The following is a 19,869-nucleotide window of genomic DNA, read 5'->3' as shown; positions in this document are numbered from 1 at the left end:
GAGAACCTTCAAATGTAATACCATCTCAATTTCACAACCCATGTATTTCTGCAACACTTTCCAGCTCATCCTCTTAACGCCTTGACGTCATATTTTTAGCACATACAAAATGATGTAGGGCGTCTCGGGGGAGGCATGCAGACACGGAGGGGAATAAAAGAAACGGGTTCATATAGAGCTTTTCATTGTACATGCCTATGACTTCTGCTCAATGCATAAAGTGTGTCCATTTGCTTTTTATCGCAGGGCTTTGTGCCTGTATGTATGTATATATATATATATATGTATATATATATATATATATATATACATATATATATATATATACATATATATATATATATATATATATATATACATATATATATATATATATATACTATGGCCTCTAATGCATTTGTATTCACCTATGTGTAGAGCATATGTCCGTGTGAGTGTGCGTGTGTCTGTGTGTGTGACAGACTACATGATTTGCTCCATGACTCATTGCCAGGCTGTGAAATCCCCATTTACGCTTCTTCATTTAGTTTTCTTCTCTCTGCAGGGGGTTTGTGTAGGAATTAACAACGTTGGCAGGCCCTCTTTGTTTCATCAAGCTGTCCTCACACCCCTTTTATTTACCCCAACCTCTACCCCTGCGGTTTCTTAAACGAGTACTTTGATTCATGCGAGATAAGACATTTGTGTTGATTTTACCTTTTTGCAACAAAAGTGACTGATTTACTAAGCCTTTTGTTGCTCATTGTACACCCTATTCTTCATAGGTGCCCTCTCATAGGAAGTTGCCTGTTTTCAGAGTTGCACCTATATTTATTTATCCAGTGCACTTATCTCATGCAAATGCATTCATAAATTCTGCTCTAAAAAACAGCTGCAGATTGGGCTAATTTACACAGCCCTCCCTTGACACAATGAAGGTAGTGTATAGGGTAGAGGGAGTTTAAGTAACCTGTCCGGAATAGAAAATGTGTCTGAAAACATTAGACAAACACAAAACAGTGGACCAGTTAGCTTCAATGTATCAGTTCAAACACGAAAAAAGACAGCAACTTGAAAGTACAGAACTGTGCAGCAGCCAATATTAAATCTGATATCATTTTATGAAGTTATGAGTGCGTGGCAGAATTGTCGCCTCACATCATCCGTGCGGATTTGACCGCCAGGCTGTTTGTGCAGTCCTTGTTGATCTCCCCCAAACAGAATACCAACTGTACAAATGATAGCTGGCTAGTAAAGAATGCACTATGCACTGTGTCTGAGTGTGTGTTTATCTGCGTGTTTGAGCTTAGCTCAGCCTGTGACTGATCTCAGGACTCAACAGACACTCCAGTTCTCTTTGTTATTTACCTACTATCTCTATTCTTTTTCCTCATGCTTCTGTACTGTTATGAAGCAGATTCATAACGCCCTGGAATAAGCACAATATCGTTTTGCATCTTTGCGTCCTTCGAGCCTTACTCTGCGAATTTGCACCTAATCGCATCTTTCCTTTTACTTCTCACCGACTCTAAAATTCACCTTGTGCACCATCTGAGCCCGTATGTTTAATAACCCCTACAGAATTTATTTAACAATTGTATGTATAAAAAAAGATTTTACATCATAAATTTATGAGTGATTGAAGTCCAAATTGTGGCCTTGGTGAAGGCTTTGAAATGTTCTCATCAGAGGTTGCTGATCTTTTCATTCTTGTGAATCTGATGCTTACAAAAAGGAATAAGTTCTGTGTGTTTAGTATGTACACACACACACAGCCTGTACCATAGCTTACACATTCTGTAAATATATACTGCAGAGACACTCATATCAGAGAACGACCATGCCACAATATACATACAGTATTCGTTTGCGTTTCTCTTAATCCCAAGTTTCTTACTGCTTCTTCAGTTTGTATTCTTCTTCTTCTGTGTTGTGCCGTCCTTATTGCTTTTGCACACCTTTCTCCTCCCATCTCTCAATCTTTCCACCTCATCACTATATCGACCGCTCCTCTGCCTGCAGCTATGGAGTTGTGTATTTAGTATATCACTGAAGTAGTGTGGCAGGCAGCTGACCTGGCTTCAGGTCTTAACTACAGATCTGAACACCCAAGATCTTTCTGCACTGAGACACAGTCACACAAACACTCCTGTGCAAACACACATCGCCATTATCATATATATGAGGAATTAAAAATATTCATGATGAATTAGAGTTGTACATTAAATCAAATGTATGAATAATGTATTTACATAACCAACCCCAATATGCATATATACTTGTTCATTCACACACCAGGCCACTAAGAGAGCACATAGGCGTATGCAGTCATAGATACTCGTACGTACAGACACAGTGCGCGCATGACTTGATAATGTACACACTCATAATACCACTGAACTGTGGGTCAGTCATAAAAGATCCATTAATAGAGGATAATAGAAATATTAACGTGTTTTAAGAGGCCGCCCACTCACACGCTGTCAGTCCAAATTTCAGGCACACACACACGTCTCTATGTTTCTATCTCATGGCTGCTCCTTAGCCGGCACCCTCAATCACACATTCATTGTTTTGGTGTCTCTTTGTTGACAGCCCGATGGAGACACAGTTGAAAACACCGTATGGCTGAAATTATTGAAAGTGTGTGGCACAGACACGCACAGACACACACGCGTCGAGAGAGGTATATGGACTTCTGTATCAGTCTATCAACCAACCACCTTTCTGCCTCTTAAATGATGTCACTCACTCACTCAGGTCACCTTTAACTATTTCCTTCTATTAGTCCTTTCTCTACACACTATATATCTTTCTCACCCGCGCCTTTCCCTGTCACATAGGCACGCAAACACATGTAAACACACACATTTTGTCCACTGACCTAGTGAGGGAAGCAGACAGAGATAGGGAAACGGAGTCTTTTAACTGCAGTGGAAGCATCTGAATCCCTCTGAGTCACACTAGTGCACCTCAATTATCCAGTGTGTTTTGGGGTCCACAAACTGTACGTGTGGGTTTCTGTATGCTTTTAGTCTAGTTCATTTATCGATTATATCCTACACACTCTAACCACGACCAAAGCAAGTGTGTGTGTGTGTGTGTGTGTGAAGAAGTGTCTCATGAAGAAACAGGTTCTCTCTCATTCCGCTTACTTCTGACTCCTTAGCATTATTAACTCGTCTCTCCCTGCTAAGACACACTCTATACATATTACATGAGCATAGCTCTTCTTTTCTGCTATATTTCACATAATTATGCATATGCTGTACAAGCAGTGTGTAAATGTTTATATGGATGAATGTGAGCGTAAATTGGTGTTAAAAGGCCACAGTACATTTTATTATGTAGCTACTACCATACTAAATAGTATACACCGTATGATAGTCTATGAGTTTATGTAGTCCGTTAAGGTGGAAACTGAGCAAATATCTGAGCAAATCTCTTGATACGCTGGAAGCATTCAGTATTAGTGTATATGTCAACAATGAAAAAGGGCTGAGCAATGCCAAGAATTTCATCAATGAAAGAGGCTCTCCGAACCTCCAAAATGACCAGATTTAGTCAGAAAATGAATACAGGTGCTAGTAATTCTGTATTAATCAAATTCTAGGGTTAATACCAGCACCACCAGCACTGGGGACTACGTCAGTTGCACTCTGCTTTCTTTCACAGCCTTTTTGCTTTTGATGCAAAATGGTTCATTCTCTCTTTTTCATGATGTGTTTGATGGAAGTTTGATTCCAGCAGGAGTGATGTGATACACCAAGTGGTGTACAGTAACTATTTAGATTTACAACTCAACAACTGTAGTTACATCAATTTATTTGAGGTACTTGTACTTTACCTAAGTAAATGAATTGTCTCTGTGTGTGTGTGTACACAGTCTTTAAAACTAGCTCTACTTGTGCTTACACGTAGTTGAATCAACATTAACAATCTAGTAATGTAATATACAATAATGAATCACTCACGGGACATTTTGATGCAGAAGTATATTTTGTTTCGTATTACTTTCCTTGTTTTGTCCCAAAAATAGCTCTTTACCATTCTCCCTGTCTCCCTCTTTCCTCAATCACAGACACACAGAAGATATACACAGTGAGCTGTGAATACTATTCCACCCAAATTGTTATTTGTTCAAAAGCTCCATTTTCCACTGATACTACACATGTAACTGATAACACTATCAGAACATATACACATTTAGCAGCTAGGGGCCCAGGACCTTACTCAAGAAAACTTCAACAAGACACATTGCTGTTGGAGAAATCGAAACCTTTGACCTTTTCTTGATGTGATGGTCTCTTAAACCAAAAGGTCGCTTTGCTGCCTTTTCATTGAAAGATGCAGTATCCTGTTCAACACCCTGCCACTAAGTCCTTTAATGAGTCTTTTCTCTCTGAACTCCCAGTTACCCGATGACACTAACCAGAGTAATCATTCAGTTGGTGCAATACTACATTGACCAAACATTTCTAGATCAATCCAACTACAGTACAAGCGAGCAGGATTCCTGTGTGCAGGCCAGGCACCATAATGCAGAAGTGTTGTGCTCACAGCAGCATCATAAAGACGAGTTTGCTGGGAAAAGGAAAATGGTAGTTGACGAGCAAATGGGAGGATTCTTTGGAGCAATTTGCGTAAATTTGAGAAGAGGACATATTTGTTGGGAGGAAATGTGGTTTATGTTTGGATTGGTTGGTTTGTGGATTGGATTGTTTGGATAAGTTTGCCTGCATTGAAGGGTACCTGCTGTTGTGCAAGGCATGAAAAGGATGTTCCATGACTCGCAAGAGAGGGTGAAAAGTTGGACAAACTGAAAAATGGAAACAGCCAGACTGGCTCTGAGAAAAGAAGATTGAACAGCCATTGGTGGCATAGGGCCTGGTGAGGAAGGAAGGATTTGATTCCAAGTATGTTGCCCAGCACAAACTTACAGGGATCAGGCTGTGGCTGCCTGCCATATGAGACTCGCACAATAATTGGAGTCATACCAAATTCTTTGCAGCCTGGGCAGAAGTCACCATGGTCCTGTCAATAGAAATGATCAGCCCAGTCTAGCTAAGTTTAAATTTGTGGTGATAAGTAGAAATCCAATGGGAATACCAAACCTCAACTTGAGTGTCAAAAGACAGAAGGAAAAGCAGATTTCACTGAGGCGATGTCAGAGCATACAGTACTGAAGCAATTATAGGGGAGAGTGATGGGATGCATCGGTTCCTCTATGGCTAACCGGACTGCCAGACTGTTACTCTTTTGATTGGAGGAGCTGAGCATCAAGCACAGAACATCAGGCATGCACATTTGAGCCTTATATATACACCTTTTTGTTTCATTTTTTGCATAATTATCCCACAAAATTGGAACGGACAAATTGTTAGAACTTTTTTTAATGTTATGATGCTTCTTTTTTGGCCAATATTTACGTCTGTCAGCTTTTGTATTCAACTTTCATTGTAAGGGCTCTATGCTGTGGACATTTACCGTATACACACACACACACATACACACACACACACACACACACACACTTCTGCTGCACGCATTACCTGATAATGGCATGCTGTGGGTGTACTAAGGTGTTATGGTGGAGTGGCTGACCTAATGCATTAGATTGAGCTCACTGTCAGGTCTTTAAGTAGCTGGGATCAGAGGCAGATACACAGCTAATGGATCCTTCTCTCCGTGGGTGGAATAACACAGCAATAGCTCCATTATAAGTGGTGTTAACAAAAAAATATATATCTTAAAGGTGCAGTAAGCAATTTTAATCCAATGTACTTTTTGTTACATTCAGCGACTATCTCATCATGGTCAGTTAGCTGTAAAATAATATGGTGTTCGTACACAACATTTAAGAAAATGAGAAGACAACAATTGGACTGGATTAACATCATAACCATTTTTATTTTCATATTAGTTCCTATAATGCACAGTCAATTCAATTTATTTCAAAGGTGCTTGAGATTTAAATTCGGTGGGTTGTACGTACAGTGAAAGAAATAGGTCTTTAATTTATACAATTACAATAATATTTATTGAGTCCGTGTTGCGTGAGTGGTGGGCAATGATACGTTGTGTTGGAAGTGAATCAGTTTACTAAGTACAATGGACGCTGGACCAACTTGTCCAGTGTTATGAGCACAATAACACTGAACAATAACAGTGGACACCACCTCTGTATTGAGACTAACATAGCCTATGCTTGACTTTAAGGTATTTCCTGAAAAGAGATGGCTGCAAATTATACTTTTGACAGCTGTGTAGCTTTTCGATAAAAGATGAGATTGGAAATGCACGCAGTCCAAGAAAGGTACAATTCAAGTCTTGAGGTTGACTAGCTATACGCCCAGAGCTATGCCAAAGACAAATTCCATTGACATGGAATGTAAGGAAACTTGCACAGATACAGAAAAGTAAATGGATATGATGATATAGTGCTTAATAGGCTGCGTGTAAATAAATGATTGTTGCTTCTACAACACAAAACAAATATCTGTGATCAGTGGTTTAGGGCATGCTTTAATCAAATCTAGCAGACGGTATTTTCTTGCCTGGGAAAATATAATGTTTAATACGAGGGGGGAACGGGCCTGAAAATTAGTGTAAAATGTTGGTAATAACCATTAGATATAAATTATTTGCCATTCAAATTAAAGCAAAAACATAAATGTCCCACAGCATTTACTATCACGTCATTCTATAGACTGATATTCTCTTAGCACCCCCAACTCTGAGTGACTTCCAACCTCCTTGTTACTAAGATTGAGTTTTAATACCAGAGCATACAAACATAAAGCTGTGAAGATGAGGTTGAGGATGATGTAAAAAAAAGAGGAGAAAAGATGGGAGCTATGCCTGACAGTATTGACAACACCATGTGTGCCCTTTTAGTGTTTCTGCTTCTCATTCAGATTTTCTGCCTTTTCTGGTAGTTATCATCTTTTTTTGTGTCCATACATTTTAACATGTCATGTTCACTGCTTTTGTGTGTGTTCACCTGTACAAATCTAGAACAAGCAGAATGTGCTGTCGATGCAGATAGACCTCAAGGGCAAGGAGCCAGAGAAGGGTGTGCTCATATCCAACACCATATCAGACCTGAAAATCCCTCTGTCCTACGAGGTCCGACTGGCCCCCATCACCACCTACAGCACTGGGGACTACGTCAGTCGCATCATACAGTACTCAGAACGTGAGTCTTATTTAAAACCATTTTTATCAAACATATTCTGAAGTCCTTATCTTTCATTTCCATGTACATTGTACAAAACATGTATAAGTGGATTGTGCACATCTGAGTGAATCAACATTATTTTCTTACAGCCTACACCTACCCAAGGCCTTCAGGTAAGACTTCTCTCCCAACTACCATCTCTCTGCTCTTCAACATTTCTACAATTCACAGTGTTGTGACCTGTTTGATGACAGGGTGGTGAAGGTAGTAAGGCCCGTTGAATTTTGATGCGCGCTAATTGCAGCTTGAACACTGCAAGCAATGTCAGCACCAGTTTGTCAAGGCAAAATTTGTCATGAAGCAGCCTTGGCCTCGATTTAATCTTGTTGCTAGGGATGAGAGAGGGTTAACAGTAGGATGAGAGAATGAAAGTGATGACTGGGAGCAGGTCCATGACATTTACATTTGCGTCAAAGAGTGCTCATGATTGGAGGATATGAGACTGGTTAATTAAATGTGAATGGTTTTAAGGTTTATGGGCACATATTTGAAAGTCCCTTGATGAAACTATATGAACACTATTTTACCATCAATATATATCACCTTAATAAATATGTGCCTCCTTGTTCTCTCAGTCAGCCCCCCCCCCCCCTTTGTCTCAGTCTCTTGTACTAACTCCTGCTCTCTCCATTCCTCTCATCCTGTCTCTCTTTCTCAGTCAATTGCATCTTGTCTATTTTCTTCATTAAGAGACACGCTGCATTTTTCTGGCAGGAGTGGCAGTTGGCTCCGCCAGGGTTAGGCAATTAAAACAACAGCAGATTGGAACAGACTGCGAGAACAACAGTGCAAATTGAAAGGAGCGCATGTAGCGGTGCAGGGTGTGAATAGTAATAGATTAGCTCCCCGAAACAAAGACGCACACACAAGACATCCTCATGGGTAGCGTGAGCCATATGCATCTGCAGCGGAGTGTGTGAGTGTCCAGGAAGCTTTCACAGAATCTGTCAGCTTGGATGGCTTTCGATAGCCTCGTGTTTTCATTTGTTTGGTGAGTCTCTGATAATGGCAAAGCCCTCCTGATGGGCTAATGAAGGGGACAACAACAAAGAGAAAAGCCCCTCTATCTAGCTTAACAAGACACGTCAGCATCAAATATAATGCCAATTCCCTCACAGATGTCTTTCTAAAAAAGCAATTTGTGTGGCAATATCAAACAGCAAACATCTGACTTCATATGGCTGGGGGAACATTTTTTGTCATGTGAGGCTGCATTTGATCAAAGCTTTGTTGCGGGAATGATGCAAATACAAATATTCAACAGCTGGTTGAGACCCCTCCCTCCACAACTGTAAATATAAGTCTCAGCTCTCACATTCTGAAGAGGTTCATTCAGAATTTTTTCTATCAGACTTACCTAAATATGTAATCCCCAACTTTCCCCACTTATAAAATCTATATTTTATGTCTGTATTAGCGTTAGTAGCAGTATTTTTCTTACTTCCTGAAAAGTGTCAAAAAAGTTTAAGAAATAACCTAAAGTGTAAACCAGGGTTCAGTAGGCCAACAGCTCTTCCTCTGATACTGTGTATTTCTGTTCTCCTGAATATATCCAGGCATGGTGCATTGCTTTTTCAAGAAATCTTGTAACAGTGAAACCTTTGGTTTAAGGTTTTTTTAATGTTATTCTTTCTTCTCCTTTTTCCATTTGACACAGCCTGACCTAATCATGGTTTCCTTTAAAATGTGCATGTGGGTGTCATGCATCAGAATATGCATAATACTGTATGTGAAATCCACTTAAAGTTTCACATTATACACCCTTACTCCTACATTGTGCTCACATCACTTTGTCAGTAATTGCCTGGCTGTCTGATCTTCACATTTGAAGTGCATATTGCCGAGGCTTTTATACAGCTATATTGTCGACCATTCATTTCGCCGGTAAAAGTGGGTAAAATAATAGTCGATTCTGTCACCTGTAGTTTGTAACGTCAGCTGCCTAACATGTCATGGATGTAAAATATTTTCCTCTCTTGTTTTTCTCTCCACACACACACACACACACATCCCAGACCATGTGTGTGGTTTTGAGGATGACAGGATTTGTGGTTTCTCTCAAGACCGGAGTGATATCTTTGATTGGACGAGACAAAATCACCTGACGCAGAATCCCAAGCGATCTGCCAACACCGGCCCCGAGACTGACCGCAGTGGAACCAAGGAAGGTGAGAAAATCATGAGGAATCATTTCATATACAGGTTCAGTTCTGTGTTTAGTAGTCATAGCATTGCAGTTTATATTGTACAATACACAATTGCACAACATCATAATCACATTTTTATTTGTGTTGCATTCGAGACAGTAGAGTGTTGTTTTGTTGGTTGGTTTCAGGGTTCTACATGTACATTGAAGCATCACGGCCGCGTGTTCAGGGGGACAAGGCTCGTCTGTTTTCTCCACTTTTTAATGTGACCTCAGTGAGGGGCCCCAAGGGCTCCGGCAGAGTCCCATACTGTGTCTCTTTCTACTACCACATGAAGGGCAAACATATTGGTGAGTACTTCAGCAGAGAATAATACTCATAAAGAAACACGTGCACACTGTCATCTACCACACGAGTCCATAGAAACACAATGACACACATGGATGTACAGTAGAGCGCATGCTTGCACTCAATACTGTCGGGATTCTCATATTGCTGGGCTTCTGTCTCAAGCTGAACTCTGTGTTCGACCCTCGCTTGTAGAGCTTGTCGGACACGACATCGTAGGTTTGTGTGTGTGTGTGAGAGAGAGAGAAAAAAGGTGGGGTGTTATCAAAGTTCTGTTTGTATGTTTCTGCTTGTGCCTTAGTGTGTGTTTGGAGGTGGCTGTAGGGGGCAGTGGGTGTGTGATTTATGGCAGTGGCACGACACAATCAGTCATTTGGGCATTTGGGGGAGCTGTTCATCATAATATGCTCCGTCACACGACTAGAATGCATACATCTTGTAGCCTACACACACACACACACACACACACACACACACACACATGCATACTGTATACACATGCCTGGATTCCTACAAAAAACACATGGTCAAAGTTACAAATACATGAAGGCACACACACATTTTTTCCACACACACACAAATACACGATGTTGATTTATATGTCCATAGCCCAACTATGCAGGCTTCACTGTAACATTTGTTCAATTCTGACCTGCCCTATCTCCTAAGGACGTTATAGTATATAGAAGGGCACAATGCTTGTCTGTGGGAATGAGAGAAAAGTCATAAGATGTGTTGGAGGTTTTGAGAGAAGCTCACTTATTTGCTTCAAGTTGACAATGTTTTTAGCCATGCTCGCGGTATGGCTCTATGGATGGCAATGACGTTTTGTTGGTCGGTCCACCAGTATTATCTCAACAACAATCCAATGGATTGGATGTCTTTGATCACCTGACTTTTCCTCTATTACCTTAATGATGTTAGCTTTTGTTGTTCAGATTTAAATATCTGGACAACTATTTGATGGATTACCATGATATATACAGATATTAAAGGTCCCTAGACGATGCATTCTACCTACTGATTTTTACTGTTGAATCCCCCATTCAACAGTAAACATCAAAGCTGTTCTAAGCTCTATGCAGAGACTGGGGTGCTGCTTAAGGTTTGAGCTGCTTGGGGATTCTGATAGTGACATCAGAAACATGTCTCTAACGGGATACTCCTTCTATTGTTTTCCCATTGAATGTGGGCAGCAGTTTGCTAACATGCTAGCAATAAGCACTAGATGACCCAATACTATACTGGTGCAAGTTTGATGTGAATGTTGTGAGTGCTTATCCCCCTAGTGTTAAAAAAGCAGATTTGCTGCTTCAACGGTAAGAACATTTCTACTGAAACTTTTGGTTACCTATTACTTTTCAAATTGTTTTGTTAAATGTATGGGTCTGCTGTGTATCATACTGTGTATGGTGGTACAGACCACTACGTTAGTGGCGCCCCTCACTGCTGCAAGTGCTGAGTTTGCATGTTCTCCCTAAGTCCTTTTCTCCAGGTTCTCCATTTTTCCAACAGTCCACAAACATGCGGCTTAGCTTAATCGATGACTCTAAATTCCCTGTAGGTGTGAGCGTAAGCGTGAATGGTTGACTGACTCTATGTGTCAGCCCTGTGATAGCCTGGCGACCTGTCCATGGTGTACCCTGCCTTAGCCCAGTGTCACCTGGGATTGACTCCAGCCCCCCGCGACCCTGAATAGAATAAGCGGTTACAGATAATGGATGAATGGATGGATGTATGGCTATGTAACCTTTGGTATACCATTGGAAGAGTGAGCTTATTTTCCTTGCTCCTTCTCACTACTCTCAATCTCTTACATCAGATTGTTGCATGTTACAATTTAAAGCACTTTATGTGTAATGTGCAGTGGATGCTAGAGCACTTACTTGTGCATTTTGCACAGGTCTCAGTCAAGTCAGTCTCGTAGTTGCTTCATAGCAAAACAACGAGACAATATATCAGTCAACCAGTGCTTGCTTACGATTAGTACATTCTGCTACCAGTCACGCCCAGCTCTGCTACAAGCCCTCCCTCAATTGACTCTGTTGTTCTCCCAGTCTGTTCCAATCTCTTGTCACTTTAATTGCCTTACCTTGGCAGAGCTCACACTCCTGCAAAGGAGCCACAATGTGGCTCTTAATGGCGAAAAGAGACAAGATAAGGATAAGACAGAGGGGGTCAGAGAGAGGAGAGATGAAACGGGGAGAGTGAGGGGAGGATAGGCCAGCCTTGGAAAGAAAAAGGGAGGCTTAATGAAGAGAGAGAGCAAAGAGGACTGAAAGAAAGTGCAAGCAAACAAGTATGAGGAAGCAAAGAAGGGAAGTTTTAAAAAAAAAGACTAGAACAGAGAGCTGCCAGAGAGGCCATCAACTTGTTAATGTTCAGAAGTAGTGAGAGGATGCAAGAGGTAGTGCTTTATGCTGAAGCACTCTGGCTAGTTTCAGTGTACTCAACCGTATAGTGTTAAAGTACTGTAACGTGTTAAAAGGGCTTTAGGTACTTTAGGTAAAAGCATTTAGGTACTTGGACACAAAGATTTTTGTAGAAATGCTATTGAAATGTTGCTCTTGTCCGACCCACATATACAGTCCACTAGCTGTTTTATAATCATGAGGTTATGTGAATATGAAAATGTAAAGTATCTTTTGAGGATTTTTGCAAAATGAGGAAAGAAGCACAAGTTTGGATTTTAGGTGTGCAAATAAAGACCTTCCCATGTGATGTGTTGTGTTGTTCACCTTAATGTGTTTCTCTTTGGGCTTGCTGGCAGCAACAATAAACAGCATTTAATTAGTTTTCTTGTCATTGGGTAGTATTTTAGACTAGCTCAGGTTTGCAGAGTGCCACTGGCAAGCTTACTTGGAATCACTGGATTATTTTCAGTTCAGAGTGTTGGAACGAATTATAATATATATATTTTGTATAAATTAGAGTGTGGGGTTATTTAATTGTTGTACTCTTCTTTTATGTAGTTTTGGATTACACTTTTATTCAGTAAGACTTTTGTAGACTTTGTACAGGTCTGTGTGGAAGAGGAATGTGGTGCTTGTGTGAAAAGTTAGTTTTTTTTATGCTACTTACTCACTTTTTAGCTTTTTATTCTCTCCTTCTGAGATTTTTTTCAGGAAAACGTTCGGATCACTTTGTTGTGTTGCAAGGTTAGGGATTGGATTTAAGTAACTCTAGATTTGTCCTGAATTGGTTATTTACTAAGAACTAAGAAAAAAACATGCTTTTGCTAGTTGGTGTTTGGTGGCAGAAGCCAGAACACAGACCATAGTGCACAGTTTAGTGTAGTTTTGGCACTGAAGCTAACCAGCACTAGAAGTAGAGACAAAGAGGACTTGACCCCTTTTTAGGCGCAGATGAGGGACCGAGGGAGTAGAGATCCAACGTGGGCCTACTTCTAATCATCAAAAGAAAGACATGACTAATGTGAGTTCAAGTGTAGCAGTGTGTGTGTGTGTGGCTTAGTATATTCGCTGTCCTCCCCACTCACAATTCTACAGACAAGTAGCCTTGATAAAGCTGTGCCTTTTCCTCTACCTCTCTGTCACTCATACCAACACACTCTGCTTTACCTCCAATCAATAGACTGCTTATCAGAGTCCTCTTCCCTCTGCCGCGTGTGTGTGTGTGTGTGTGTGTGTGTGTGTGTGTGTGTGTGTGTGTGTGTGTGTGTGTGTGTATGGTGAGGGTGCAACAGAGATAGGAGAAGAGAGAGGACATAGGTGGTGAGTGAGGAAGGAGACAACGAGGCTCAGATATGTGGAGACAGAATGAGAGAGTGGACTGAACAGGTGAAAGTGGGCTAAACCAGCATTCGACAATGTTTCTCTCCATTATATAACAACAGTGCCGCCCATGTCCTTTCAAATTGAATGTGATGAACAGTTGCATGTGACACTTTTATGTGGCTATTTCAGCTGCAATATCAGTAAATATTTTTTACCACAAGCGTTCTTCTATTTGTATCTGCACAGAGCATGATCCAAACAGTGGACAATCTTTCTAAATAATCCTGCCGTTAAAGCCATGGTCTGACATTTTGGGAAAATAAGCGTATTTGTTTCTTGCAGAGTTAGATGAGAAGATCAATACAAATCTCATATACTATGTCTGTTCAATAAGAAATCAGCAGCCAGTTAACCAAGCTCAGCATAAAGACTGGAAACAACGAGAAACAGCTTACCTGCGTTTATCTAAGAGTAACAAAATCCACCTACCAGCACCTGTAATTAACAATAATTAACTCATTATATCTTGTTTTACGAGGAAATATGTGCAGGACTATTTCTTGGCCAGGCAGACTGACTTCTTGGAGGCTTCGAGGTTGAGGTTGGCAACCTCATAGTGACGACAAGAGGTTTTTCTTTCTTTATGCTAAGCTAGCTGTCTGCAGGTTCATATTGATCGGACAGATATGGTATGACCGGAATGCTTTGAAGCTTTGACCATCGCTGTGGTAATCGACGTCCAAATCAGTATTTGAATGCCTTGTTAGGGCCTGAGCACCAACAACGTCGGGCCATCGAAGGCCCTATTGAAACGGTTTTACTTGGCTTTTTTTAGTCTTTATCATGTTCAAAAACTCACCAATTTTGGCATGCATATCAGGACTGGTGAACAATTTTATATTTTAGGGGTCTCGCATTTGGGTATGAAAAAATAGCTCTGTTGCGCCCACCTAGAGTTAATTTTAACTTTGCAAGGCCACTACCCTCACCCCCGATGTCCGATTGACTTGAAATTCAACACACATGTCCAGTTCTATCTGCTCTACAAAAACCTCAATTAGACCCCTAAACTCCGCCTCCCAAAATGTTCCGCCATTTAGAATTTTGCAAACTTCTCCTAAACACTGTGTCCGATTACTACCACATTTTCTGTGTATTATTATTGGATCAATGTCATCAAAAGGTATCAAACTCTGCGTTGGTATCTGCGTTTAGAAGATATAGACCAATGACATTTAGACTTGAAAATAACTCCCTCGGGTCCATGCTCTAAAATCAAACAAAGGTCAGCCATTTTGATCCACTTCAAATTTGGTATCCAATTTGGCATCCAATTTACACAACATTTACATGATGTGGTCTACAGCTGATACAAAGCAACATAATGCATGCTTGTGCGTGTTTTCTAGAGCGACATAGTGGACAGATGAAGTGTTGGAATATTTGCAATATTTCACATTGCTGCTTTAATAATCGCCACATTCCCTGAACATACCGTATGAGACATACTAGTTTTGTTAACATTCGAGGTTTAAGCTGCAAAATGACCCGACGACGCCGCTGCTCCACGGAGGGAATACCGTCTAACTCGTGCACACAGTGTGTGATGGTCAAGAAAGAGCAAGGTCGCGTCAACCGGCGTCCAGAGAGTAACCTCGACATGAGCAAGGGTGCGAGGGCCCGATCAATGCTGCTTGCAGGTTTCATTTTGTGTTGTTTTTTAATATATGCATTACCCCAAAATTCCCATGAAACAAGGAATAGTATTCACACATTATTCATTATGCATCAACATTGATTATTATTAGATATATAGCACTGTTTGTTGTGTGTAAAGGGGGTGTGAGTGTGTAGACCTGTACGCGGCGCTGTCCTGGGCACAGCTTTGAAGACCCAAAAATGCTATTTGGCAGACCTACAACTCTCAGCAAATAAGTGAATAAGTGTATTTCCCACAATGTCTAACAAAACATAGCCTGAAATCCATTGGTTTTGAAAAATCTGACAGATTTTGATTCAAGCACATCTTTCAATTGATACAATTATTTGATGAACCAGTTTGCATGAACATTGGAAACCGGAAATGCCAAACTTTTTCTTTGTGAATATATAAATGGTCAAAGGCTAACTAAGATGAATGTTTATAACTGAATCGACAGTTTGCTTCACATGCTTCTTTCTCTTCGCCACATACAGATACCCCCTACATGTTATTTAACTTCCCTGTTTGCCCTTATTAACCGTACACTTTTCTTAGTCACACCTTTCACGTGACAGAGCGTGAACTTAATTAGTGCCAACCTGCTGCTTATTTCAAAGTTTGAAGAATGTGAGCTCAAAGATACATGTACACAATATAATGACAAACATGTGTGCTAATACGCAAGCATACATCTACACGCACACACATACCCAGTATATAACACATGGATACCGTGCCCCCTGCCTGCGTATTTGTTTAAGAGACTGGTGGTTGGTTAATGTTCCAATTAGGTGCTGGCTGAGGATCGTTAAGAAGATGAATGGCTCTCTCACACCTTAGAGACCAGAGAGACAGAGAGAGAGAGAGAGAGAGGGAGACTATTTGGATCGCTTCCTTATGGCTCGAATGCTGTCATTCTCTCTAGCTTATTTTTCAGGATCCACAACAATTGATTTTTATGTCATGTTTCGTCAGTACTTACAAACCAAACATCATGTGGCAGTTACGTGAATACTTTAGATTAAAGGAAACATTATTTTCTTGCAACCTCTCTCCATCATTACCTTTCTCTGACTTTCTCTCTTCCTCCCTCCTTCCTGCTGTCCTTTCGCTCCATTGTGCAAAATCTAACTTTCCACTGGACGGTCAATGTAGAGTTCAAGACATGTCGCCACTCATCCAAGGGGCCTCACACATTTCATTTCCAACTAAATGTCATCCACATACATCTGACCTTAGAGCTTCACCCTAGCATATGCACTATGCAATACATTTATTTTTACACACAGCACAGCCATGTTTTTGCATATAGAAGAAGTATGTATAAGTTAAAGTATGTGGTGCTCAAACATAGGTCTGTTTTATTGCTGAGAATTTGTCCCCTAGATTTTGTGGAAAATAAATCCTCAATTGTCTTTCTGTCGTTTGATGGTGACAACTTGACAGCAGCTAGATATTTGGTGATGTTGGTTGAATTTATACAAATGAGGATGACTGAACAGAGTTTGCAGGGCTGTAAGACATGGATCAGTTTATCTGGGATGAAAGTAGTGGTCACAACCAACTACCTTCTGTTTCTCTCATGACTGTAAACAATTACTTACATTAAATTGTAGGTACGGTGGGAGCTATCATTAGTTGGTCACATATATCTTTATGTTGTTGATAAAGAGGTGGACACACATGATTGTTAGGTCAGTTGCACTTCGGATTGCGGTATTTAAACTGATCAGACACATCTCAGATCACAGCAAATTTGTTCAGTGCGATACAAGATCTCAAGATTTCTTAAGATTTCAATCATCCTAAAGCCTGTTCCCAGCCTTACCTAACCCAGTATTCAGTCTTTGCTCATTCACAGTTCACCCACATTGTTTAATGATCTGTTCTCTGTGTGTGTGTGTGTGTGTGTGTGTGTGTGTGTGTGTGTGTGTGTGTGTGTGTTTGTGTGTGCACATGCGTGCTTATGGGACTGAATTTGTGAATATTTTTCACAGGCACTCTCAATGTGCTTCTGAGAGTGAGAAGCATTGCCTCTGTGGACTCGGTGGTGTGGATGAAGTCTGGTCAACAGGGCCCAGACTGGAGGAAAGCATTCTTCGACATCAGCCCCAGTGGACCCTTCCAGGTAATGGCTTGGCAATTACTTTTCTTCTCAACATAGACAATAATAAAAAGTGAAGTACTTTTAGCCGAATGATATTTTAGTGTTTCTTAAAGAAGCTCCCTCTGCACACTTGCAGCCATACTAAGCAGCTGATATGTATTGTATAACTTGGCCTAAAGGTATGAGCTGGTCAACTGTTGGCAGATGAGAACTGTTTGCTTGATGTTGAAAGACCTCAACCTCTGAATTGAAATCAGCCTCCATCGCTCGCCTCTTGAGGGTTAATTTCCACCACGTGCCGACAGCATTGTCAGGTCTGCTTTGTCTTGCTCTAAGAAGAAGGGAAACAATAGAATGATATGCTTATATATTCACTGTATTCCTTTTTTTCTGTCATCCCTCTCATCTCTGAGACGTTTCCTCTACTGCGTATTTCCCCAAGAGGAAGGCCTCCACTGCAGCTGAGATAGAACAGGAGGGGGTTTGATACTTGGGTGACTGTTAGGAATCAAGGGAATTCCAGAAGAATTAGGCTCGAAACTCTACTTGGAATTTGATTAATTTTTCACTGGAAGTTCTCCACAGTGACATTTAAAGCTCCAAAGAGCCAGAGAAAGTCATCAACTTTAGATTTACATTTGAGCCCCCCAGAATCATTCAAAGCTGGGAGCTGGGAGATATAGCCAAATCTTCTATCAAGATATAGGTCATTTCATATTATAATAACAATATATATAGCAGGATATAGTTTTCTGGTAATTCATTAAACAAATAATCTACACGAAATAACCACATACTTTTGTATACGCTTGTATGAATTAAATACTTTGAAAATGAAAAGTCCTGAGTAATTCCTCATTTAATTAAGAACTTATCAATATAGACTACGGAATTCTGGATACATGATTTCTTCACAATATTATTCCATTGAAAGATGATTAATTATCAAATTGAATTATCGGCCAGCCCTAGATGGAGGCAGAATATGAACAGGCATTAGAAATAAATTAAAGTTTTAAAGTTTCAAAGATTAGAAAAATAACTCAAGCATCTTCCCCGTTAGTGACGCTTCCAACGCTTGAGTCTCAGGATGTGTGCAATAAGCGATTTTGCCCACTTGAATGAATTATTAGTTAAGCCATACAATTTTGTGTAAACAGTAACATGAATGAATGCATTGCAAAATATGATAAATATAAACCCAAGCTTTTAAATGAGAGACTTGAGTGCATTTTCTTTCATTGAATAAATATAGGTACAGCGTTTTGACATTTTAGTACTGAGGGGAGTATTGATAAAATGAGGGCCTTTGAGTGAACATTCAGCTCATTTTCTGCTGAATGTCAGCAGCAAGCCTATCCACGCAGTAACCAAAGGATTATTCACTTCATCAAGAATGTGCTGATCTCAGGGCTCAATACAAGCTTTCACACCGATTTGAAAGATCCAAATAGCGTGCATGTGTAGCCATACAGTCATGGGAAAGAAAATGTTATTTAATAGTAAATATAAAATAATGTATGAAGGGGTCAAGTATCACCTAATGTGACCAATCCCCCCAAAAAATGCTGCATCTTAGTCCCTGTCTTTAACATCTTTTAATAGAACGTTGGGATGTGTATGTCTCCAAGATAAACTGGGGTGTTAAGTTGTTCTTCAAGAAGATATGTTTAATTACAGCATCCCCCGACAAAAAAAGGATTGAGAAGTATACAGGTTGTATACAGCAAAAGAGTGCAGCTGGTATCAGATCTGTACTCTGTATCGACGAAAACGAGTTCAGTATCAGAATCACTGCCGGGAGGGATGAAAGTAAGATCAGTGCATATAGGATGATATTGAGGAGTGTGGGCTTGTTTGTTAGAGTTATTGATGTATAAAATTCAGTCGGTTAAACTATATTTTGCTAAGAATACAGTTTGATCGGACAGGTGCACGTTGGTACCCAATGTACTGTAAGAAAATGTTTATGATTGGACAACAACAGAATTAGGACATTGTAAGGATATTGTATTACTTGTGTTGCTCCCCTTTAAAGAGTTTTATAGGATTTGGAACTGATCGATAAAATTCTGACCGAGCTCAAATCAAGCTTGCGGGGCACAACCTTCCCTAGTTTGTGCTGAACTATGATTTTTCCTTGTTTAAGTTCACCAGAAGTTTAAGTTCACTGTATACTTTCAGTCAATAGTGGAAGAAAATGGTCTGGGAGACATAACAGAGGCAACGCCTGTGTTTGAGCAGTGTCTGTTGACACATCATCGAGGTCCCTTCGGCTCTATGGCAGCTGCGCTTGCAGTTAGCTCTTCCCTGTTGGGATGTGGCCGAGTAAACTTTATGACTCAGTCCTCCTTTCTGAACGGACACGATGCTTCCTCTCTCACTAATTTTTTTGTACCCACTGTGTCTATTTGTAAGCGCGTGTGTGCACGTGTGTGTACTTCAGTGAGTTTACAACCCAATAGAGAGGGGCAAAAAAATGAGGGCAAAAAATGATGATGGGTTTTGTTTTGCGTGCCTCTATCCTCCTGTGTGTGTTTCTTGATCTCTTTCTGTTTCTGTTTTTTTCTCTCTCTCTGCTTATCTTTCTCTCTGGCCCTGTGCTGGAC

The 19,869-nt window shown here is 40.4% G+C and overlaps 1 protein-coding gene across 1 annotated transcript in view; it reads left to right on the top strand.

Annotated features, from left to right (window-relative positions):
- mdga1 (MAM domain containing glycosylphosphatidylinositol anchor 1) overlaps positions 1-19,869 on the top strand; it is a gene marked incomplete at both ends in the record, with an annotated part of 157,901 nt that overhangs the window by 120,973 nt on the left and 17,059 nt on the right. Inside the window, 5 exons of the mRNA XM_079186174.1 lie at positions 6,997-7,177; positions 7,309-7,332; positions 9,235-9,387; positions 9,555-9,716; positions 17,151-17,281. Coding sequence (XP_079042300.1) covers positions 6,997-7,177; positions 7,309-7,332; positions 9,235-9,387; positions 9,555-9,716; positions 17,151-17,281 — 651 coding nt within the window. The remainder of the gene's footprint in view (positions 1-6,996; positions 7,178-7,308; positions 7,333-9,234; positions 9,388-9,554; positions 9,717-17,150; positions 17,282-19,869) is intronic.

Source organism: Pholis gunnellus, assembly GCF_910591455.1.
Source record: "Pholis gunnellus genome assembly, chromosome: 1".
Taxonomy (NCBI): domain Eukaryota; kingdom Metazoa; phylum Chordata; class Actinopteri; order Perciformes; family Pholidae; genus Pholis; species Pholis gunnellus.
Note: the sequence above shows the minus strand (reverse complement) of the source record. Positions and strands in the feature narration are given on the sequence as shown.